The 21,498-nt window shown below is 41.0% G+C and overlaps 2 protein-coding genes across 9 annotated transcripts in view; both read right to left on the bottom strand.

Annotated features, from left to right (window-relative positions):
- Nucleotides 1-10,897, bottom strand: part of rasgrp3 (RAS guanyl releasing protein 3 (calcium and DAG-regulated)) — a 55,123-nt gene extending 44,226 nt beyond the window's left edge. For 2 of the 8 annotated variants that reach the window (XR_007887510.1, XM_051423323.1), the window contains exon 1: nucleotides 10,566-10,896. The gene's annotated coding sequence lies outside the window, so the exon portion shown is untranslated. Of the gene's footprint in view, nucleotides 1-10,560 lie in introns of all 8 variants that reach the window. The other 6 variants (XM_051423334.1, XM_051423260.1, XM_051423249.1 and 3 more) reach the window with 6 other exon arrangements.
- Nucleotides 10,898-12,291: 1,394 nt separating this feature from the next.
- On the bottom strand, nucleotides 12,292-18,214 carry LOC127376873 (uncharacterized). Its single transcript, XM_051424243.1, has 2 exons — nucleotides 14,222-18,214; nucleotides 12,292-12,982 (listed from the first exon to the last, which is right to left on the bottom strand). Exons 1-2 carry the CDS (start codon nucleotides 14,991-14,993, stop codon nucleotides 12,738-12,740), a joined length of 1,017 nt encoding a protein of 338 aa, XP_051280203.1. The 5' UTR covers nucleotides 14,994-18,214; the 3' UTR covers nucleotides 12,292-12,737.
- Between the last annotated feature and the right edge of the window lie 3,284 nt (nucleotides 18,215-21,498).

The following is a 21,498-nucleotide window of genomic DNA, read 5'->3' as shown; positions in this document are numbered from 1 at the left end:
ATAATAATAATAATAATAGTCATTATGGAATATATTTTTAGCCCTTTTACAATTCTAAAATAATGAATTGCTGTTAGATTTAATTACCAGATGTTGTTCCAGATTACTTACTTTCTTTCTTTCTTTCTTGCCCTTGGTTTCCATCTATTTCTGAACAATATGCCAATCCACTTGTAGAGACTTAAAACTTGTTTTAAAGAAGTTGTCAAACTAAACACGACTATTTCTTACTGCCTTCCAAATCAACCTATAAAACTGTTTTCTGATCAGGCCCAGAACATTGTTCGCTAGTGCCTTTCAAAGCAATTAAAAATGACACGATAATGTCATAACTGTTTTCTGATGTGTCATCTCAGTGCCCGGGAGTCCACAACTGAACCTGTAAACGTTGAGTACCCCAAGGTTTTATGCATCATTCCACATTCAATGTGGGAGCTATTTGGGGTTCAGTATCTTGCTCGAAGATACTTTGACACGTGGCCAGGGATCGAACCAACAACCTTCCGATTAGTGGATGACCTGCTCAGCCTCTGAGCCACAGCTGCCCCTCCTGATTGGGAATGCTGAATCCATTTCTGACATTTACAAAATAGAATTTAAACCAGAAGTGGACATATTTCAACTCACAGTGGTCTAATATGATTAATTTTGTGTCAATTGTAGGGAATTTATATGCTGAATAAATTGGACTTACATTTTATAATAAAGAGAGCTCAATGCCATATGAATGTTCAGTCTTCTTAGATATTTCTCCAGTTCTGCTTGAGTCGTTTGCACCCAATTACAATAGGCTCAGAAAAAAAACCCAATGATACTAGTGTGCTGGGATGGTATCTGAAAGGAAACCACTGGGAGTAGTAGTAAAAGTAGAAATCCTGAGGACATATGTATGTAGACCACAGAATGTAGGCAGAGAATTACTAGGCAAATTGCACAGGGACATTTGGAAAAAAAATGGGGGACACAGTAAAAGACCTCAACCCTGGTGTAACAGAAATACAGGCCTTCAGCGACCCCTAGGTGACCTTGGCAGGGGTGGAGTTGAGAATGGTGAGAAAATGGAGAGAAAATGGCTGTATGGCTGTAAAATGGCTGTATGGCTGTAAAATGGCTGCAAGCGGAGTCTACAGCAGTGACTAGGGAAAGAGCTGGTCTAGGAACCTTTCCAGCTCCCTAGTGCAAGGCCAAGGAATAGGAGAGGTGGAGGCTGGTCCAGGAGGAAGTGAGGGCAGCAGTGGAGAAGAAGAGGTCCAGCTGAGTGCTCAGCATGAGGCAGAAGCGGGCCTGACCAAAGTGGGAGCAGACCATGGACTGATGCGTCGCATTGACTGATCTCTGGAAAGTCGTGCGTCAGCGCATCAAGTTCCAGATTCATGCAGTGTATGATGTCTTGCTCAGCCCATCAAATCTCTTTCTCTGGGGCAAAGCAGAATCCCTGGATTGCCTGCAATGCTCAGGCAAAGAAACAGTAGAGCACATCCTCAGCTACTGCCCAAAGGCTCTTGGGCAGGGCACTGGCTCCACAACCAGGTTCTGAAACCCATTTTAAAATGGGAATCAGCAATGGTAGACATGCATACCCCACCACCCAAACTATTTTGTAAAGGCTGCAGTACAGCTGCCAGTCCATCAGGAAACCTGACAGTCCACTCCATGGACCTTGAGAAAGAGCTAAAGTTTCCACCATACATTGCCACAACCACCTTGAGGCCAGACATCATCCTGGTCTCAGAGACAACGAAGAACATCGTTGTAATGGAGCTGACCGTGCCGTGGACTGTTGGAAGCAGGGCTGGAAGACAAGGTGTATGCCCAAGGTTGGCTGCAGAGGTTTTACACTCCACAAAGCCTGGATAGAACTGGACATCACTGGAAGGAAAGGATAGGAGGCATCAAGAACAACACAGAGGCACCGGAGAAAGCCTTAAGATGTCTCTGGGTTAAGAAAGGAGGATCATGGGGAGGAGCAAATGCCTGAACACAAGTTGTGGTCTTATCAACCATGGCTGGATCGCCTGGGCGAGGGTGTCTGATGTTGAAAGACCTGAACACCCAGTGACGCCAGGTTACATCACTGTTGATGTGCACAGGAGCAACTACAGGTGTATTCTATCAATCAAATTAGTGCAAGAGGGAAATGGCACAAGAGAAATGACAGTATTATGGAAAAACTTTATGGTAACACTTTAAAATGAGTACACACTATTAAGCATTAGTTAAGCATGAATAAATAATGAAATCATCATTTATAACACATGAATGTATGTAGTATGTAGTTTATAAACACAGTTAAAAATGTTTTATTCATCATTGATAAGCACATTAGTTATGGATTAGTAAATATTGAATTCATCATTTATAAAGCATGATTCTGCTGTAGTCATTACTATGTGGTTTATAATCACAGTTATAAATGTTTTACTCTTCATTGTACTGTACATTTCTGCATGCACTTGCACATCCACTATTCAGACATGTATTAATGATTAGTGACTGTGTTCACAACAGGTACAAACTGAAACTGGAGTCCAAGGCACTGAGGTCCAGACAGAGGAGACACACAATGACATTGCCTCCCTATATAAACAAATTGAATCTTTTAACATCGAATGGTAATCACTGAGAGATAAAATTCATGGACTAGAAAGTGAGTTGAAGCATTGTACCCTTGACCCTTCACAATTTGATGACAGCAAAATGAAATTTTTCACAGGACTTCCCAATTTACAGACTTTCATGTTATTGTTTAGCTTTGTGTTGTCAGTTTTTCCTGCTACTCCAAAGCAGTCCCTCAAGCCTGCTCAGGAACTACTTCTTACACTGATGAAGCTGCACCTCAATCTGTCAGAGGAATTTTAGGTTACCTCTTTGGGATTCACCAGTCAACAGTATCCAGAGTCTTTCACCATTGGATACATGTTATGGCAAGCAGGCTTCATCCTCTGATATTGTGGCCAGAAAGAGAAGACCTTAGACACAGCTTACCAATTTGTTTTCGTACATTTTTTAAGAACTGTGTAAGTATAATCGACTGCTTTGAAGTGTTCATAGAGCGTCCTTCTGACTTAAAAGCTCGAGCTCAAACTTGGAGCAACTACAAACAACACAACACTATAAAATTTCTTATTTCAATCACCCCACAAGGAAGCATCTCTTTCATGTCCAAGGCCTGGGGTGTACGTGTTACAGACAAACACCTGACAGAACACAGTGGGTTCCTTGACAAGCTCCTACCAGGGGACCTGGTACTGGCTGACCGAGGTTTCACAATTGAGGATAGTGTTGGCCTATTTTGCGCAGAATTAATAACGCCTCCATTCACACGAGGGAAGAAACAGCTTAGCCGAAAAGAAATTTAATCTGCTCGTGAAATTTCTCGTGTGAGAATCCACGTCGAAAGAGTGATTGGAATGTTGAGGCAGAAATACACAGTTCTGGGCTCAACGCTGCCTGTAAGTCTCATTAGAGTGGAGGAAAATGGCAAAGTGGAGGACAGCCTTATAGACAAGATTGTGTTAACATGCTGTGCTTTATGCAATATGTGTCTTAGTCCATAGTGCCTTCAGATTGAGGTGAACCTTAGTTCAAACCTTTTGTCTTAATAGTTGGTATCAATATATATTGGATGATAAGTGTAAATATTAATTTTAAAACTTTTGCGTGATTTTCATTGATAAGACCGGAAAGGGTTACATTTTGTAAATATTTACTCTGTGATGTATCTGTTATGTATTTACTCTGTAAGTTATTTCACAGTAACATATGAAGTATGTTCATATTCATGTTTATGTGTTATCATATTTAGTATGTATATATGTTATTGTTTAGTATACCTATATACTTTTATACTGTTATTGTTTTGTATACCTATATACTTTCACAAAAGGAGAATAGGCTCTTAAAGTTTATTATTTATTTATTGAAAATAATTGTAATAGTTTTGACACAACTGTCAAGTCAGTCTAGATATGCTAATATGTCACTTTCCAACCTTAGACATGTAAACAGTGTGTGGAAATAACCCCAGACTTACATTCTAAATAGTTACATTTTATATACAATGATAGGACTAATAAGAAAAAGATTACGCCAAAAATGCTGTAAAAACTTTGGTTTAGAATAATAATGTAACATATTTACAAATGTGAAATGTGTCACCAACTGCTCCTTTGAATGGGAGGTGGAAACAGTTCACAAGCATCAGTCAGTAATTTGGGGCTTTTCAAAATGTTCAGTAGTTCCCCCATCATAAAATAACTTTCTATATCATCTTTTCTCTGTAGGCAAAGTGTCACTTACGTATAAATATGTACAAGTTAAGTGCAAGCTGCAACATCATCCCTAAGGTGAAGGGCTTAACACAATAACAGTCCTACAGATGAGATGTTGCACCAGGATTCAGTACTGCATTTTTGGTGAACCATTTTCCCAATAATTCTGGCAGCACTCCATATTTGAAAAACGTTGTGGCCTTCATAACATGTCTTTCAAAATTTACATCTGGGGTTATTCTTTCAATATACAATTCTGAAGGCGTCCACACACATAAGTCACAGTACAGAGATTTTGTGACATGAATCTGGCACTGCACTTGAAAGTAGTAGTTGTGCTGTCTGTTAGGTGTCAGCGTCACATCTGAGGATGAAGATGTGACCAAGGGAAAGTCTTTTTCTTTTGACAGTTCAAGCAGTGTCTTGTCTTTTGCCAAGTAGGGACATTTGATTTCCAGGCAGCCTGAGCCACAACCGTCACAAGACACCTTCCCATCCGGGGAAGCGCCTAGGTGAGGGTAATGTGAGGAAATATTGAGTCCAGTGGGGGTCACATCAAAATTGACATGTCTTGATGACATGGTTTCAGTGTATTTCTCCTTTGCCTTGTTTTCCTGATGAATGCCCCACCTGAAAATATTTGAGGAAAACATGTTACTTTTAAATTAGGGCATACATATACATGTCCACAATTACTTTTCATCAGGTTTTGTAAGAGATTTTATCATTCACTAGTTCTATCCTTCTGAGAAGAGAACAACTTTGAAATTTCATAAATTGACTATGTTGTTAAAGCAATAAATAATACCTTGTTGCTGCAGTGGTAAACTTTGCTGATTCGGGGTAGCATACAGCTTTCACAAGTGATTTTGGGGGCTGATTTTCATTGCTTTTGATAACTGCACCAAACTTGGAAGCTGTTACTCTGCCACATCTGTAGGTATACCACATCCTTGATGAAGCCTGTCCCTTTGTCTCCTGTTCAACAAGCTTACATTGCTTGTCTGTCATTTTCAATTCTTCAAACACCTTGTCACATTTTTCAATAAGTTCATTGTATGTCAAAGAAGCATTCTCAGCATCATAAAGTTGTCCCAGTGGTATAGGATAGCCATCTCTCAGAGCCATTGGGACAAAATCTTTGGAGTGGTTTGGAGCTACAGAGAGCACAGCAGCTCTTGGGTTTGCATACTTCAGCTTATTCAGAAAGTCTGCAACTTCATCTCCTGTAGGTTTGGACGTAGCATCACAGGGCCCTGACTTCCTTGATTTAGTTTCATTGACCACACTCATGTCAACTTGACCTAAAACCTTTCTACTCAGAGCAGGCGATTTTCTTTTTTTGTGTTGGCTGAAGCCACTGACATGGCAGTGAAGTACATGGCGTGTCATCACGCAGCCTCACACCAGACATTACTGCAAACATCAACGCTGCTGCATGTGAACATGTCTCTCCAAGTCCTGCCATGCATGTACAATGTGCTGTCACAACTGTCCCTGTCTTCTCTGCAGCTATCCAAGTTTTCAAGGGTGGCTCATTCATTCTCTGGCTGTGTTTCACCTGTACAATTAGCGAGTGGCAGTGTCAGTTACAAACAAATCAGTCCTTCCAGAAAAATACAGATTTTTTTTGTGATTGTTGCAGGCAAAAATCCTTAATTATGCGGCATGTTTTATTAATATAAGCAGGATATGTATGCAATTTATGCGATGAAATTGTGGGAACTTGCAAAAACTGCGGTTTGATGTAAAAGAGAATAAAAAGTGATTCCCCCAACACCCTGTTCTCACTAGGCTACTACCTTAATGTAAAGAGTAATTTCCTATTACTTCCTATGATAAGCAAACATACTACATCACAGAAAGTGCTTCAAGTTCTCATCTGGTTTTATTTCAGACTTACAAAACATTGATGAGTCAAACAAGTTCTGTAGCTTTACAAAAGGAATATGCTACAACTTTACAACTGTAAAAATGAATAAATAAAATATAAAAAAATAAAATGTGTGCTTCCTGTTTTGCAGAGGTAGCCATCTTCTGTTAAAATAAGTGCTTCCAATGCACAAAGTGCAATCTCTTACTGTAACGCAAATGTACACACTGCTAATATTTACAACTGTAAGGTTTTTGAAAGTAGTATGATTTAACCCACTGGAAACAAAAAAGTGCAATCGCAGGGTTTGCAGCTTTTCAATGACGTTCACGTCGCATAATAATTACGTCATTGCATAACGTTCCTGCTGGCTGCTCTTGTGTAAAGTAAACGCAACATTTTTCAACTTTCTACTAAGATATATATATATATGTGACTTTTTTGCAACGAAAATGCGGGGATTATAAAATCATGCAAGCGTTTATTCGTGTTTTTCTGGAGGGACTGACAAATAATGCCTGACAGTAGCTAACTCAGTTTATAAAAAACATAAATATATATAACTTGTATACAAACCTGTCCACAGACCACCAGAATATCCATCGATGTTCTCATCACTTTAATTTCGCCGACAAATCCCGCCTTAAAGTATGACCAAGCATCAAGGCTTTTGTATGCCTTTAGGCTTTGCCGTGTATATATTTACCTGGCGTACAAATCAGGTACATATAAATGTCCGAATATCCGATATCTGGCCACATATCAATGTCCGTGGACCAGATGGTTTTGGGGAGCTCGAATGGATCATTTGCGAGTCCGACTGCCGTTAATTTGTTTTTATGATCCATTTTATTTAGTTTCACTATCCTTTGACATATTGTGGGCAATTTCTTTTGCCACTCAGTTCGAATGAGGGGGCGTGTCGAGGGGCGGAAGTGACGTAAACGCATACCCTCTATAAGGAAAGTCTGCTGCCCCCTGAGCCTCTCATCTCCCTCCCGTGTTCTCATCCTTAACTGAGGCTGTGGCAAGTGTATTGGTTGTTGCCCTTGTGCAAGTCTGCAGTAATTTCTAGTAGTAGAATTCAGCACCTGACAAGTTGGAATCAGTAGAAGAAGGGCTTGGGCTGTTCCCATCTATCGCAACTGTGGGTGACAAGAGAAGCGAACAGAACAGTGCTCCCATCAACAGATGACAATAAACCTCCCCAAATTAGTCAATCTGCCTAGTAATGCTCTGCCTGCCATTCTGTGGTCTGCAACATTGATCACCCTTGAACGGGCATACGGATGGATTTCCACTTTTACTACTAGTGGCTTCCTTTACTGTACCATCCCGGGCCACTAGTATCACTGGGTTCTCTAAACATCCAGGAGATTTAATAAAACCTCTCTTTAGTGCACTGAACATGCTTACAGATGCTCAAGAGGGCTGTAATTGCCTACAGTTTCTCTGGGTCATTTGCTTTTGGGATTTAATTTTTTCGACGCCCCCTTTAGACACTTTGGTAATATACTACACAACAGACCTTCAACTTTTTTCCATTAAGATCCCACCTTAGTAGCTTACTGAATCAAATGCCATCGGGACTGGGTGCACTTGTTTGGTCCATCTTACAGACTGCTCTCAGGATTCAGGCTGGCGAGAGGGAGGGGTCACTACAGTGGAATAATCATAGTGTAACTGTTGATGGTAACTTACAATTGATGTGTTAATTTCTGTGGGTTTAGTTTGCCTCCTTTTTTTTGTTGATTTACTGCCTTTTTCATCTTAAAATGCAAGCCCAGTTTATTAAGCACATAAATGATTAATTAAAATTGGCACACTGGGAGTGACCCAAAACCACACCTATATTGTCCAAATCAGCCAAGCAGTTGCTGAAATATTGTCCATATACTAGATTTAATGCTAATAATGCTAATTGCCCAATATATGCAAGTTAGCATCCGGCAGTTTCTATATGCTGGGGCCCATACTTTACATTTCTAACGTTAAACTTTGGTGTACTCTGACAACCACAGTATGGTTAATGTTGGGGAAAAATTGTAGTGGTGGTAAATAAACTTTTGTTCAGGTATGAGGTTTGTCTGTGACAGGACATGCGCTCTGATCTCCCCCGTGAAAGTCAGACACACAACTCGTCCATTTCCAGACTCACTTTCCGTCTGGCTTCATAAAGGACAACTTCCTGCACTGTCAATTGAAATAGTGACGTGTGGAATTATCTAATATGGACGTATTACCTACAGATACTGGGCTGGGTTAAAAGAAATCATGTGATGTGATTATCAGAGACAACAATTGATATTTACATTAACAAAACTACTGTATTTCCCCCCTGGTGCCACCATGTTTTTAAAAAAAATGCAGCATAAGTGCCTTCTTGGATGCCCAAGCTGCTGCTAAGATAAAACTTAGGTTTACTTCAGAAATGACTACCTTATTTATTGTTACTCGATTCTTTTTATACCTACATGAAAGACATTTTGAAAGTATTTCTATTATTTCTATTATTATTTATAATTTGTCATGGTGTTGCTTATATGAACGTATATTTAAATATGACCTTTTTTAAAGATATTTTAGGGGCATTAATGCCTTTGTTTGATAGGACAGGTGGATACAGGAAAGGGGGAGAGAAAGAGAGGGGGACCACATGTATCAGAGGGCCGCAGTATCGACCGCAGTATCGAATCCTCACCAGTAAGGACCCAGGGCCCCAATATTAGCTGTTTAAATGATTTTATTCTGTTTTTTCTCTCTACTAATTTTTCAATTGTAAATGAGATCTCAATCTCAATGTGACTTCCCGATAACATATATAAATTATATATGTACAATGTCTTTATCAGTCACTATTGAACTTTCCACTTTTTCATATATGATAAAAAGTGTGTGAAATTGTCTTCCTGCAGCAACCGGAGAGGGCTATTCAGTAAACACAGAGGTAACTGCACTCTGAACAAACTGCAGGTAATTGAAATAATGAATAAACTGAACTGTTTTATAAATTAATAGGGTCTGTGCAGTTTCTCAGGTGACAACTAATGAAATAATTATGCTAATTAGGTGTTAAATGTGTCATTCGTGCTACTACTCATTATGTATGGTAAACAGTCCTGTACTTGTACAGCGCCTTTCTAGTCTTCCGACCACTCAAAGCACTTTTACACTACGTGCCACATTCACCCTTTCACACACATTCACGGCAAAGTCCATCGAACAGAAACTAACATTCATACACATTCACACACCGACATGGCATCGGGAGCAATTTGGGGTTCAGTATCTTGCTCAAGGATACGTCGACATGTGGCACCAGGAGCCGGGGATTGAACCCACAACCTTCCGATTAAGGAACAAGCCACTCTGCCTCTGAGCCACAGCCACAGTATGCAACTGGATTATTTTGAAAACACAGAAGAGCAAAGACAAAGTTGTGAAGCACAGAGGTTTTCATAGGTTGTCACAAGAGCTGTCCATACTTCAACCTGTGAGGCCCAGTCTGTTTAACGTTTTTGCATCTTAGTATTTTGATCACTGAGAAGGAATCAAGCAGGCCAACAAACTGCTTAATAATTACACAATGCAACAGTGTTATAAAAACAGACTGGATGGACACCCTTTTATGAAGGTGTCCATCAATTTATCCCATATGTTTCTGCAAACTGCTTTAATATAATATAATAAACAGTGCATCCAGTTATGAGTAAGATTTAGGTCCAAATGTGTCCAAAAAGTGACAAGATCCAACATGATACAAAAGTCCACTTTCTGGCTGGAGAGGATACAATGTTGATAGCACCCAGAGTGCAAGGAGCAACATTCTGCTCTTAGATTCTTACCAGTATTAGGGTTAAAAATGTAAAGTTGGTCCTGAGGATAGTCTTACATGAATGAGATTAAAATTAAACACGAGGGGAATATGAATGTACTCAGAAAATGTCATGGTATGAGAGAGATGAGATATCTTGTGTGTACAGTTAACATTTTGTCATAAAGAGGGGTGTAGTAGAAATTCATAATTTGTACCAAGTGAGTGTTCAATATTTAAGCATTAAAGTGCTCTGAGGCAATTTTTCTATTTGCTTTTTTAACATGTCTTGTCAGCACCGCATTATGCTAGACACCCATTATGTGATTTCTTGCTTGAATCCATGTCGCCCTTACATAGTTGACATCTAGATGCCAGAACCGAACCCACACAGCTGTCCTGTATAATACTGTATGTATTATCATTCATTTTGTATGCTGCCCTGTCTCCCAACCAACACAATGGGGTGTTGCACATAATTCTGGACCCTGTACATAGGTATTCTGTATGGGCCACTCCCCACATCCATGGCTATTCATCCCGAATATTTTTAATGTTGTTGCAGGTTTCTATTCAGACATTTAGACAAACACATTATGCACCTTACCAATCTTCTGAGATTTTCCAGATCTACCAGGAGACCACACAGATCCTTCTTTTAAACATGTTCACAGGTCCACTGCTGTCCTTTTAAATCCACATCATAACCAAAATCCAGCTGAATCCACAAGGCTGCTACTAAAACCAGCATAGTTCTCCAGTTGTCAGTTCTGGATCAAAAATATCTCCCAAGTCTTTCTTCAAATGGCCCCATTCTGAAGCTCTTTGTCTCAGCCACATATAGTACTGCTGCGAATTCAGCCAGCACTGATCTTAGTTTTAAAGTTGTTTGTCTAAATGGTCACTAGACTTCCTTCTATTCTTTCCCAACTTAGTTTTCCTGCCTGTGTTGCTTCATTTCCCTGGACTGAGCTAAATATAGGGAACACACAAGGTAAAGTGGAAAAGAGCAGAGCAGGAAATGTATCACAATATGCTTGTGCGCACATTCGTGTTTGTTTCTGCATATCTTCCTGTCTCAAAACCCACCAACATTCATAATGTTCGTATAGATAGATGTATAGATATGTTCCCCTATTGGGGAAATTGTTTTTTCACTCTTTTTTATTTATACACACACACACACACACACACACACACACACACACGCTTAAATACACACTTCATGCATTTGTGGACATGCAAACAGGGAGAGAGATGGTGGAGTGATGGGCTGCCAAGTTAGTGGCGCCCCATGAGCAGTTTCTTGGGGTTAGGTTGCCTTGCTCAAGGGCACCTTGGCATTGGACAGGAGGTGAAACTGGCACCTAGCTACCAGTCCATATTGTGGTCTGTGGGACTGGAACCGGCAACCCTCTGGTTCCCAAGCCTGTCCCCTAGTAGTCGATTAAATCATTAGTTGATGAAGAGAGTATAGCTTGTTCACGGCTTGTTCACACCGCCCATGTCTGGGTGGCGGTACACTGCCCACGTGAGACGCACCTCTCAGCTGCGTCTGCAGTGACGCTTCACTAGAGAGTTGAGGTCTTGCCTATTTTTACCGCGAGCCGTGAGCGTCTCCCAACAAAACAGCACAGTGAAAGGATCTGTTGGTAGTCATATTTACGTAGTCTATTTCAGTACAGTTTAAACTTCCTTTTCAAAGTAAAAGCACTGCAGTAAACTTTTATTTAACATGACTTCACTTGGGAAAGAATTTCCGGTGAGCCGGATGAAGGGCAGTATCTTTCCCCTGCTCTCTCGCTCACTTCAATTCATTTCAATTCAAATGGCTTTATTGGCATGACGTAACACTGTACATATTGCCAAAGCAAGCGTTTGGAATTAAAAATAATAATAACAATAAAGGAAAACAATATTTACAATAAATTAATTATAATCTATACTGTTGGTAATACTGTAACTATGATTGACTCAATCACAATCACAGTCACAATCAATCAATCTCAGTCAATAATTAATTAATTACAATTAATCAGTCAATCAATCAGTTTGTGTCAACTAAAAATGTAATTAAAACAGTAGTAAAGTAACAGGCTACAGTTAAAACAAGTAGTCTGTTGTCAATATAACAGTAATAACAAATGATTAAATATAATATATAATATATATAATATTAAAATATATTAAAATATTTTAATTTAAAATACATAGATACAACTGTAAACGTGTGTGTGTGTGTGTGTGTATATATATATATATATATATATATATATAAAAAACCTAAAACAATCAATTATTTTATACATTTATCTGAGTTTCCACTGGTTGTCCTCTGTTCGTGGCATGAGGAGACATATTTTGCTGCAATAATTTGACTTTTTCTCAATTCAAATTCAAATTCAAAATGGGCTTTGTTGCCAAAGCAAAGTATTCAAATACAATAAAATAAATCAAAGATATATACATTATGAAAATTATATTAGTTATATACAGTGTGTGTGTGTGTGTGTGTGTGTGTGTGTGTGTGTGTGTGTGTGTGTGTGTGTGTGTGTGTGTGTGTGCCTCGATCACTTACTGTCCCTCAGGTTGTGGCATGTTAATACATACTGGGCAGCAAGGTGTGTCTGCTCTCCTTCTCCGAGGAGTATTTTTAATTTGGAGAGGTTGTTCAGCTCTTTGAAATCTGGTATCAAAGAGCTGAAACTTGTTCAAATACATTTTTCTAGTATTATTTAATTTTGTACAGTGTAGGAGAAAGTGCATCTCTGTCTCAACCTCACCTCGAACAGTGACCACATTTTCTGTTTTCTTTTGGTTGCCATGATGTTTTGTGTCTTCCTGTTTCGATTGCCAGTTTGTGGTCACTGAGCCTGTAATTGGTTAGGATCTGTCTCTGCTTTCTATCTCTGACAGTAAAGAGATATTCTGCTAATTCACAATCTCTTTTAAGGGCAAGATAACATTCCAATCTACTTTGGATTTTAGTTGTTTCTTCCCAATGGTCCAGATAGCTTTCTTTACCTTAGAGACTCACTGTCTAAAGATATAGTTACTCTAGATGGCATTAACTTGGCCTCTAGCACCACTGTCAGGAATCTTGGAGTTATCTTTGATCAGGATTTGTCATTTAACTCCCACATAAAGCAGACCTCTAGGACTGCCTTCTTTCATTTACGTAATATTAGAAAAATTAGACACATACTATCACAGACAGATGCAGAAAAACTAATCCATGCATTTGTTACTTCAAGGCTGGATTACTGCAACTCTTTATTATCAGGTTGCCCCAATAAGTCCATTAAAACGCTCCAATTAATTCAGAACGCTGCAGCACGAGTACTGACAGGAACTAGAAAAAGAGATCACATCTCTCCTGTACTAGCTTCTCTGCATTGGCTCCCTGTAAAATGTAGAATAGAATTTAAAATCCTCCTCCTCACCTATAAAGCTTTTCATGGTCAGGCCCCTTCATATCTTAAAGAGCTCATAGTACCCTATTACCCCTCTAGAACACGACGTTCTCTGAATGCTGGGCTACTTGTGGTTCCTATAGTCTCTAAAAGTAGAACAGGAGCCAGAGCCTTCAGTTACCAAGCTCCTCTCCTGTGGAACCAGCTTCCATTTGTGGTTCAGGAGGCAGACACCCTCACCACATTCAAGAGTAGGCTTATGACATTCCTCTCTGATAAAGCTTATAGTTAGGGCTGGATCAGGTGAGTCCTGAACCATCCCTTAGTTATGCTGCTATAGGCCTAGACTATCGGGGGATTTCCCATGGTGCACTGAGCTCCTCCCTTCCTCTCTCTTTCTGCACTCATTCATGTTCCATTAATACACGTTACTAACTTCACTTCTTCCCCGGAGTTCTTGTGCTTTCTCGTCTCGCAGGTTCTTGTCGATCCTGGTGGAGCCTCCTGCCATGGTCCTGCTAGATTGCCATTGCCAATACTGTTGTTGCTGTGCACCTGTCTGTCTGTCTGTCTCTCTCTCTCTCTCTGCCTCTCTCTCTCTCACCCCAACTGGTCGAGACAGACGACCACCAACCTAGCGCAGGAGGATCTGTCCTAGGTTTCTGCCTTTTAACAGGCAGTTTTTCCTTGCCCTTGTCGCCAAGCGCTTGCTCATGGTGGTACTGTTGGGTCTCTGTAATTAATGTTTTAAAGAGTTCGGTCTAGACCTGCTCTATTTGAAAAGTGTCCTGAGATAACTTCTGTTATGAATTGGCGCTATACAAATAAAATTGAATTGAATTGAATTTACATTGTGCTATAATTTGCTTTACTCTGATTACTGTTTGTAGAGCAGTGTTGTTGTGAGGCTGGTCAGAGTGTGTCTGAGAGGGGGCAGTTAGTCTCAGTACCAACTGACATAGGGGACTCTTTTCTGGGCTCGGCTCTTGGGTTTGGAGGGCTTTGGAGTGGAGGGTGTCTCTGCGTACGGATTTCAGGTGGTTAAAAAAGTTGAGCGTTTTGTGTCTTCCTGTTTCGATTGCCAGTTTGTGGTCACTGAGCCTGTAATTGGTTAGGATCTGTCTCTGCTTTCTATCTCTGACAGTAAAGAGATATTCTGCTAATTCACAATCTCTTTTAAGGGCAAGATAACATTCCAATCTACTTTGGATTTTAGTTGTTTCTTCCCAATGGTCCAGATAGCTTTCTTTACATTGTGCTATAATTTGCTTTACTCTGATTACTGTTTGTAGAGCAGTGTTGTTGTGAGGCTGGTCAGAGTGTGTCTGAGAGGGGGCAGTTAGTCTCAGTACCAACTGACATAGGGGACTCTTTTCTGTGCTCGGCTCTTGGGTTTGGAGGGCTTTGGAGTGGAGGGTGTCTCTGGGGCTGGATTTCAGGTGGTTAAAAAAGTTGAGCGTTCTCTTCTGAATGTTAATTATCAGTGGGTATCTGCCTAATTCTGCTCTACATGCATTTGTTGGTGTGTTTCTGTGTACGTGTATCTGCAGAATTCTGCATGTAGAGATTCTGTTGGATGTTTGTCCCAACAAGTAAAGTTCTGATGACTGAGTGGACCCCATACTTCACTACCGTACAGCGCAATGGGCTGGATGACACTATCAAATATTTTAAGCCAGATTTTTTTTGGAATATGGAAATTATAAAATGTTCTCTTAATTGCATATAGAGCTCTTCGAGCTTTTTCTTTTAGAGCATTCACTGCCATGTTGAAACTCCCTGATGCTATTATAGTTATTCCAAGGTATGTATAACTCATGCTGTGTTCAATGACATGATTATTGATGGTAAATTGGTGTTTGTTCTCATGACACCTGGGGCGTTTTTGAAAGATCATGACATTGGTTTTCTTCATGTTTACTGCCAGGGCCCAGTTCTGACGGTACTTTTCTACTACGTCCAGCTGTAGCTGTAGTCCTTGTTCAGTAGGAGACAGTAGAACAAGGTCATCAGCATAAAACAGAGACTTCACCTCTCTATCTAGGAGGGAGAGGCCCGGAGCAGCGCATTTATCCAACTCAACAGCCAGTTCATTTCACACATTAAATAAAGTCGGACTAAGATTGCAACCCTGCCGAACGCCTCTTCTCTGGGGGAAGAAATCAGTTAGTTTGTCTCCAATTTTAACAGCACACATGTTTTCCAAATACTTTGATTTAACCAGATCATACATTTTGCCACCTATACCACAGTTTAAAAGTCTGTAATAGAGCCCTTCATGCCAAATAAGAGTCGAAAGCTTTCTTGAAATCAATAAAGCAGGTGAATATTTTTCCATTCTTAGTTTGTTGTACATGTTTGTTGATTAAAGTGTGAAGGGTATATACATGGTCGGTGGTGCGGTGTTTTGGCAGGAAGCCAATCTGACTTTTACTTAAGATTGACTGTTCCTCAAGGAAATCTAGTATTCTTGTATTAAGAATACTACAGAATAGTTTACCTAGACAGCTGCTGACACAGATGCCACTGTAGTTATTAGGGTCTGATTTGTCCCCACTCTTATGAATGGAGGAAATGAGCCCTTTGCACCAGAGGTTGGGAAAACATCCTGCCTGTAGTAAAACATTGAACAAATGTAACACTGCACCCTGCATTTCTGGGGTGCTGCTTTTGAGCATTTCTTTTGAGCAGTTTTTGATGCTGTCTGGACCACAGGCTTTCCTTGGCTTCAGACATTTTGTCTGTGTGGTTATTTCTTCCCAGTAATTTTCGAAATCAAGGGGGTTTTGGTTGTCTTTCATTGTTTCTTCTAATTTTTGGAGTTTTTCTTTCATAATACTTTGATCTGAATTAATTTGATTGATTGGTATGTCTTTGTACAGATTTTCAAAATGTGATTATTCCATTATTCCAGATTTCACCATTTTGGATGGGTTATGTCTGCTGTTGCTTTGTGTTGAACTTGTTCGACATATCCGAGTATTGATTTTGGTTAATGGCATTCTCAATATCTTCAAGTTTCAATTGGGTATAATTTTGTTTTTTGATCCTAATTGTGTATTTATATGTATTTAAAATTTCATTGTATCGAATGCGCAGGGCTGAGTTGTTCGGTTGGCGATGTTTCTCATTTGCTATTTTTCTCAGCTCTTTTCTGATTGTTTTGCATTATTGATCAAACCATTTGTCAGTATTTTGCCTTTTAACAGGTCTCCTTCTTTGCTTTATGAGGTCAGCCCTAATAGCTGCCTTATGAAATATCATATTGATATCCTCAATGGCCTTGTTTACCCCATCTCTGGTAGGGATACATTGATTGTGAGTATATATTGATATGTAATTCATCAGATCAGGGGAGTTCAAAGCCTTGATGAATTTGTCTCCACTGTCTGGGGCCCATCTGTAAGAAGGATTTCATTTATACAGCTTACTGGGTTCCCTTTTTGTGTCACTAATTTGACCTGACAATTTAAAGAACACATAAATTTGGTTGTGGTCTGAAAGGGGGGATTGCTGTCTGACAGTGAATGCACTGATAGTTGAGGGGTCCATGTCAGTGATGGCATAGTCTACAACACTAGACCCAAGAGCTGAGGAGTATGTGAAACTCCCTAAAGAGTCCCCTCTGAACCTACCATTAACTATGTACAAGCCTAAGGCCCGACAGAGATGCCACTTTGATTTAATATTGAGTCAAGGTTATTCCGACGGGTGATGTTTGGTGTGGTAAACAGGGGGGCCTGACCAAATACATAGTTGTTGCCCTGTGTGATATCAGGTTCAATTCCTGTACGTCCATTTAGATCTCCAGTTAGAAGTACATTTCCCTGGGCCTGGAAATAGGCAATTTCTGAATTCAGGGTGTCAAAAATGTCCTCTTCAAAATATGGAGAATCCACTGGGGGTATGTAAATTGCACAGAGGTATAGATCCCTATCGGTTATGTCTAGGGTTTGATCTAACCTCAACCAAATGTGCGATTTGCCCTGTTTTACTGGTGAGATCTGATTGCAAGGATCTCCTTTATACCACACCAAAATCCCCCCCCGATGTTCTACCCTTGCATGTTTTTTAGTTTAATGGAGGGCACCATGACTTCATTATATCCGGGGGGACAGTGAGTGAGCAAATCATCTTGACACCATGTTTCTGTCAATACAATGATATCAACGTCTTTGATAGATTTCATGAACTCAGGGTTTCCACTCTTCAGCTCAAAGGTTGAGGAGTGGAGACCCTGAATATTCCAACAGCTTATATGAAATGAACGCATCAAAAAGAAAACAATCAAAATGAACCTGTATAGTGAGACAAATATTTAAAAAACCTTCTACTATCTATATATTTAAAATAATAATTTGATATTAATTCCATGGAGATGTACTATTTTCAATAATATTACCATTGTACTGACTACTACTATTGCTATTACTATTACTATTACTAACTAACAAATATATGTCCATGTTGTTTTGTAACTCAAATGGGAAAGTGCTCTGAGTAAATATATCTTAGCTGGACAGAAGCCGGGTACACAGGGTGTGCAGCATCTCCCTGATGTCTCTCAGCTCACAGGTAGCAGGGGGAGGGGCTGTGACAGCAGGCCGGGCTACAGCTGCAGCATAGCTCTGCTGCTGTGGATGGGGAGGGGGACGTGCTGCTCCATGGCTCTGTTGCCGATGCTGTATAAGGGGTTGTTGGGCAGGGACTGAGGAGGGGGAAAGTGGCCTCAGCTGGTTCTGTTTCACAGTGGTGAGGTGGTGGGCGTGTGGTTAGTGTAGGGTCCGGGCTGAGCTGGTGTGTCTCCTCACAGCAGGGGGGATGATCCGGGGCTGATGATGGGGGGGGGTCTGTGATGGTCTCTGAAGCTTCTGGTAGAAGAGAGGGTTGAAGGGCTGCGTCCTAGGGCCGTGTCTTTGAGGGTCTTTGCAAAGATATTCACCTTCTCTCTGTGTAGATGGAGTCCATCGTAGAGGTCCCAGGTGCCAATGGTTGGATGGAGGGCCAGGTGGACGTTGGGTAAGGTGGCACAACCTCTTCTGATCTCCATATTGATGTCATGGATGACGTGAGGAGGGGTGTCTGTCCTAGGCAGCAGGGTGGAGATCACAATGCGGGTGTTAGGGAATTCCTTGGTGGCCTGTTCCGCCATCTTCCTCACTGCCTCAGCAGTGTCCCTTCGGAGGTTGTGCAGGTCGTTTGTTCCTGTGTGGATCACCAGGCATTGAGGGCTCCCGAGGGTCTCCTTTCTCAACAGCTTCATTGCCTGGCCTATGGTGCTGCAACGTTTAGACAGCACTTTCTTAGAAGGAAAAAGCTTGTTGGTGTCCAGGAATTTCCCGTTTGAGTCAGCCAGCAGGACCACTTGTGGGGCTTGTTCTTCAGGCTGAGTGGAGGGCAGCTGGGATGGACAGAGTTGGCTGTTGGGAGCTGGCTGTGTGGGTGTTGGTAAGGTGCAGAGCAGAGATGGTGGGACAGAGACAAGGCAGGGGTTTGGAAGACTAGCAGGGAGAGTCTGTGTCTCTGTCTCTGTAGTTGTCTTTGTGGGGACTGTTGAGAGTTGGTCTGTCAGGTGTCGGACTTGCCTGGTGAAGTTCCTTTCTCTGTTCTCAGCATCCTCCTTCACTTTGGCTAACTGACACACTGTTCTCCTGTTTTAGTGCCTCTACACTTCCTCTTAGCTCAGATGTCGAGGCCTGGTTGTCTCTCTTGAGCTGCTGGAGCTCATCTTGAAGCTGCTGCACAATGTTGTCTAGGGGGTCAGACAGCCTGGCCTGGGTCAGCTCTTTGAATTCAGCAAAGTCCAAGTCTAGCAGGGCCATACTCTCCTTCAGCTGGTTTGTGGAGCTGGCAGGTGTGGGAGGGGCAGAGATGGACAAGGTGGTGGGGTTCTCTGTTGGGCTCTCATCATCTTCACTGTCACACGGAACATTGCACCTCTTGGTGTCCACCTCAGCTTTAATCAGGGAGAAAACTTCTTCAAAGGATTTCAAATTTGCTTCGCCCCCCTGGACCATCACTTTTCCCTTTGTGTAGTAGGTGATGGTGAGCAGGGGGCCATCCTTGTTCATGTGTTTATCCTTACAAATCTTCAGTCGGCCTCCTGAACCGATGCCCTCACTGGAGATGTAAGGATATTTCTTGCATAGACTTTCCTTCCAGATGTATATGGAGTCTGTGAAGAATATGAGGTTGTTCTTCCTCCCTTCTTTGTGTAGTGCATAGTCCGTGAACAAGACTTCTTTGTTCTCCTGAAGTGTCTTTTCCTTAAACTTCTCCCTGGCTGGTGCACTCTTACAGAGAGCAGGGTATTTAACCTCCCTGTTCTCTGCTTGGCTGTTTCCATGGCGACCACTTTGTTTGTTTACTAGTGGGCTAACTCTTTACTGTTGCTAGCTTTTTTAGCCTTTAAACACAGTTATTAATGTTATGATTTTTGGTTTGTTCTTTTCTTCTCCTCCGTATCTTCATAAAACACCTCTTCTTGTTATCTTATTTAGTCTGCTTCCTCCTTAGAAATGTTCTACACTGTGGCAGGTGGTAGCTTACAGCAGTTGATACACAGTTGCCAGCTAGCTTTTGACAGTCAGTATATCACATGACAGTAGTATATCCAAAAATTTTATTTTCTTTCTTCTGTTTTGCTGATAAAGTATTTACCTTTTCTTTAGAGTCCTTTTTGAAGAAAATTCGATGTTTTTTTTGCAAAATGTCCCACTGTTTAGGTCCATGTTTGAGATGAATTTAGGAGCACATTTTTCATGCAGCCTTCTCTCTTGGAACTCTCTCTCTCTCTCTCTCTCTCTCTCTTCATACACATTCACACACTGATGCACAGCATCAGGAGCAATTTGGGGTTCTGTATCTTGCTCAAGGATATTCGACACATGGCGGGAGGAGTCAGGGATTGAACCAACAACCTTCCAATTAGCGGAAGACCCCCTATGCCTCTGAGCCTCTGCACATATAATGCAGGTTTAAGATACTGCATTGGCTTCACTTCACACACTCGTAGGCTCTGCCCATCATATATATACTGTCAATGGTTCTGACACATTCAGAATATTTTTTTTCACATTACCATTTAACAGACAGAAAATAAATATATTTAAATAATGAAATTAATTTCATAAATGTAAACAACTTATTGACGTATGGCTTCAACTAACAACTACTTGTCGACTAGAAAAATCTTTAGTCAGCCCTAATGGGTACAATGGTAGTATTGTAGGGGAGGGTGGTGTACTGCACACCCACAGTGGTGTGTTACTGTCCCAGGAAGTCAAGGATTGACTACATTCACAGTGAGGTGTTTAATCCCAAGTCCTTGAGGTTTGGGATGAGCCTGGAGAGAACTGTTGAATGTTGACTGCAGGCAATAAACAGCACATAGCTCCCTTTCTTGTCCAGGTGGGGTAGGGTGGTGTGGAGGATGTGCACTATGGTATCTTTCATTGATGGGTTGAGGTGGTAGGCAAGCTGTAATTGGTCCAATGTGCTGAGTAATGAGGAGCAGATGTAAACCTGGACCAGCTGTTCTATCTCTACAGGAAGCTGTTTTTGAATCATGCAGGTAAGATAAGATGTTCCTTTATTGATCCCCTGTGGGAGAAATTCAAGTTTGACACAGCAGCACAGGGGAATTTAGTGCAAATAAAAAATACAATAAAGAATAATAAAATAAAAATATAATAAGGATGTAATCAAAAATCGAAAGCTGTGCATAGCAGGTTAAAGTTAAAACAGTCTTAATCAGCAGAGGTGGGAGGTACTGGGTGCTGTGCGATGTGGAGTCTGATGGCTTATGAGCCTCCGAACCGCTTAGAGGCACGTGGCCGGATCAGTCTGTGGCTGAAGGTGCTTCTGAGCTCCTGAGGATGTGGTGTTGTCCATAATGTCTTTCAGCTTCCCTCTCAGTCACTGAGGTATGACAGACTGATTTGGCGCTTTACTGAAATTGAGAAATTGATGTCATTGTGAATACCGGTGCTGGTTGGTCAAGTTTGAGGATCTGCTCACTGATTCTGCTGTTCATATGCCTGAAAGCCCTATTAACATCATGTTTAGAAAGAGTAATAGATGTGGAGAGTGCCCCCTTCAGCTGTCTTTGCTTGCAGGCTGCTGATG

Source organism: Dicentrarchus labrax, unplaced genomic scaffold, assembly GCF_905237075.1.
Source record: "Dicentrarchus labrax unplaced genomic scaffold, dlabrax2021, whole genome shotgun sequence".
In the NCBI taxonomy this organism is placed as follows: Eukaryota; Metazoa; Chordata; class Actinopteri; family Moronidae; genus Dicentrarchus; species Dicentrarchus labrax.
Note: the sequence above shows the minus strand (reverse complement) of the source record. Positions and strands in the feature narration are given on the sequence as shown.

What these genes read in the sequence shown, in the direction of transcription:
- LOC127376873 (XM_051424243.1), bottom strand. Translation starts at nt 14,993, where the DNA reads ATGGGGTCCACTCAGTCATCAGAACTTTACTTGTTGGGACAAACATCC. An exon ending in AAAGCAAATTATAGCACAAT is followed by an intron (nt 12,983 to 14,221) that starts GTAAATTCAATT and finishes TGAGTCTCTAAG; the next exon opens with GTAAAGAAAGCTATCTGGAC.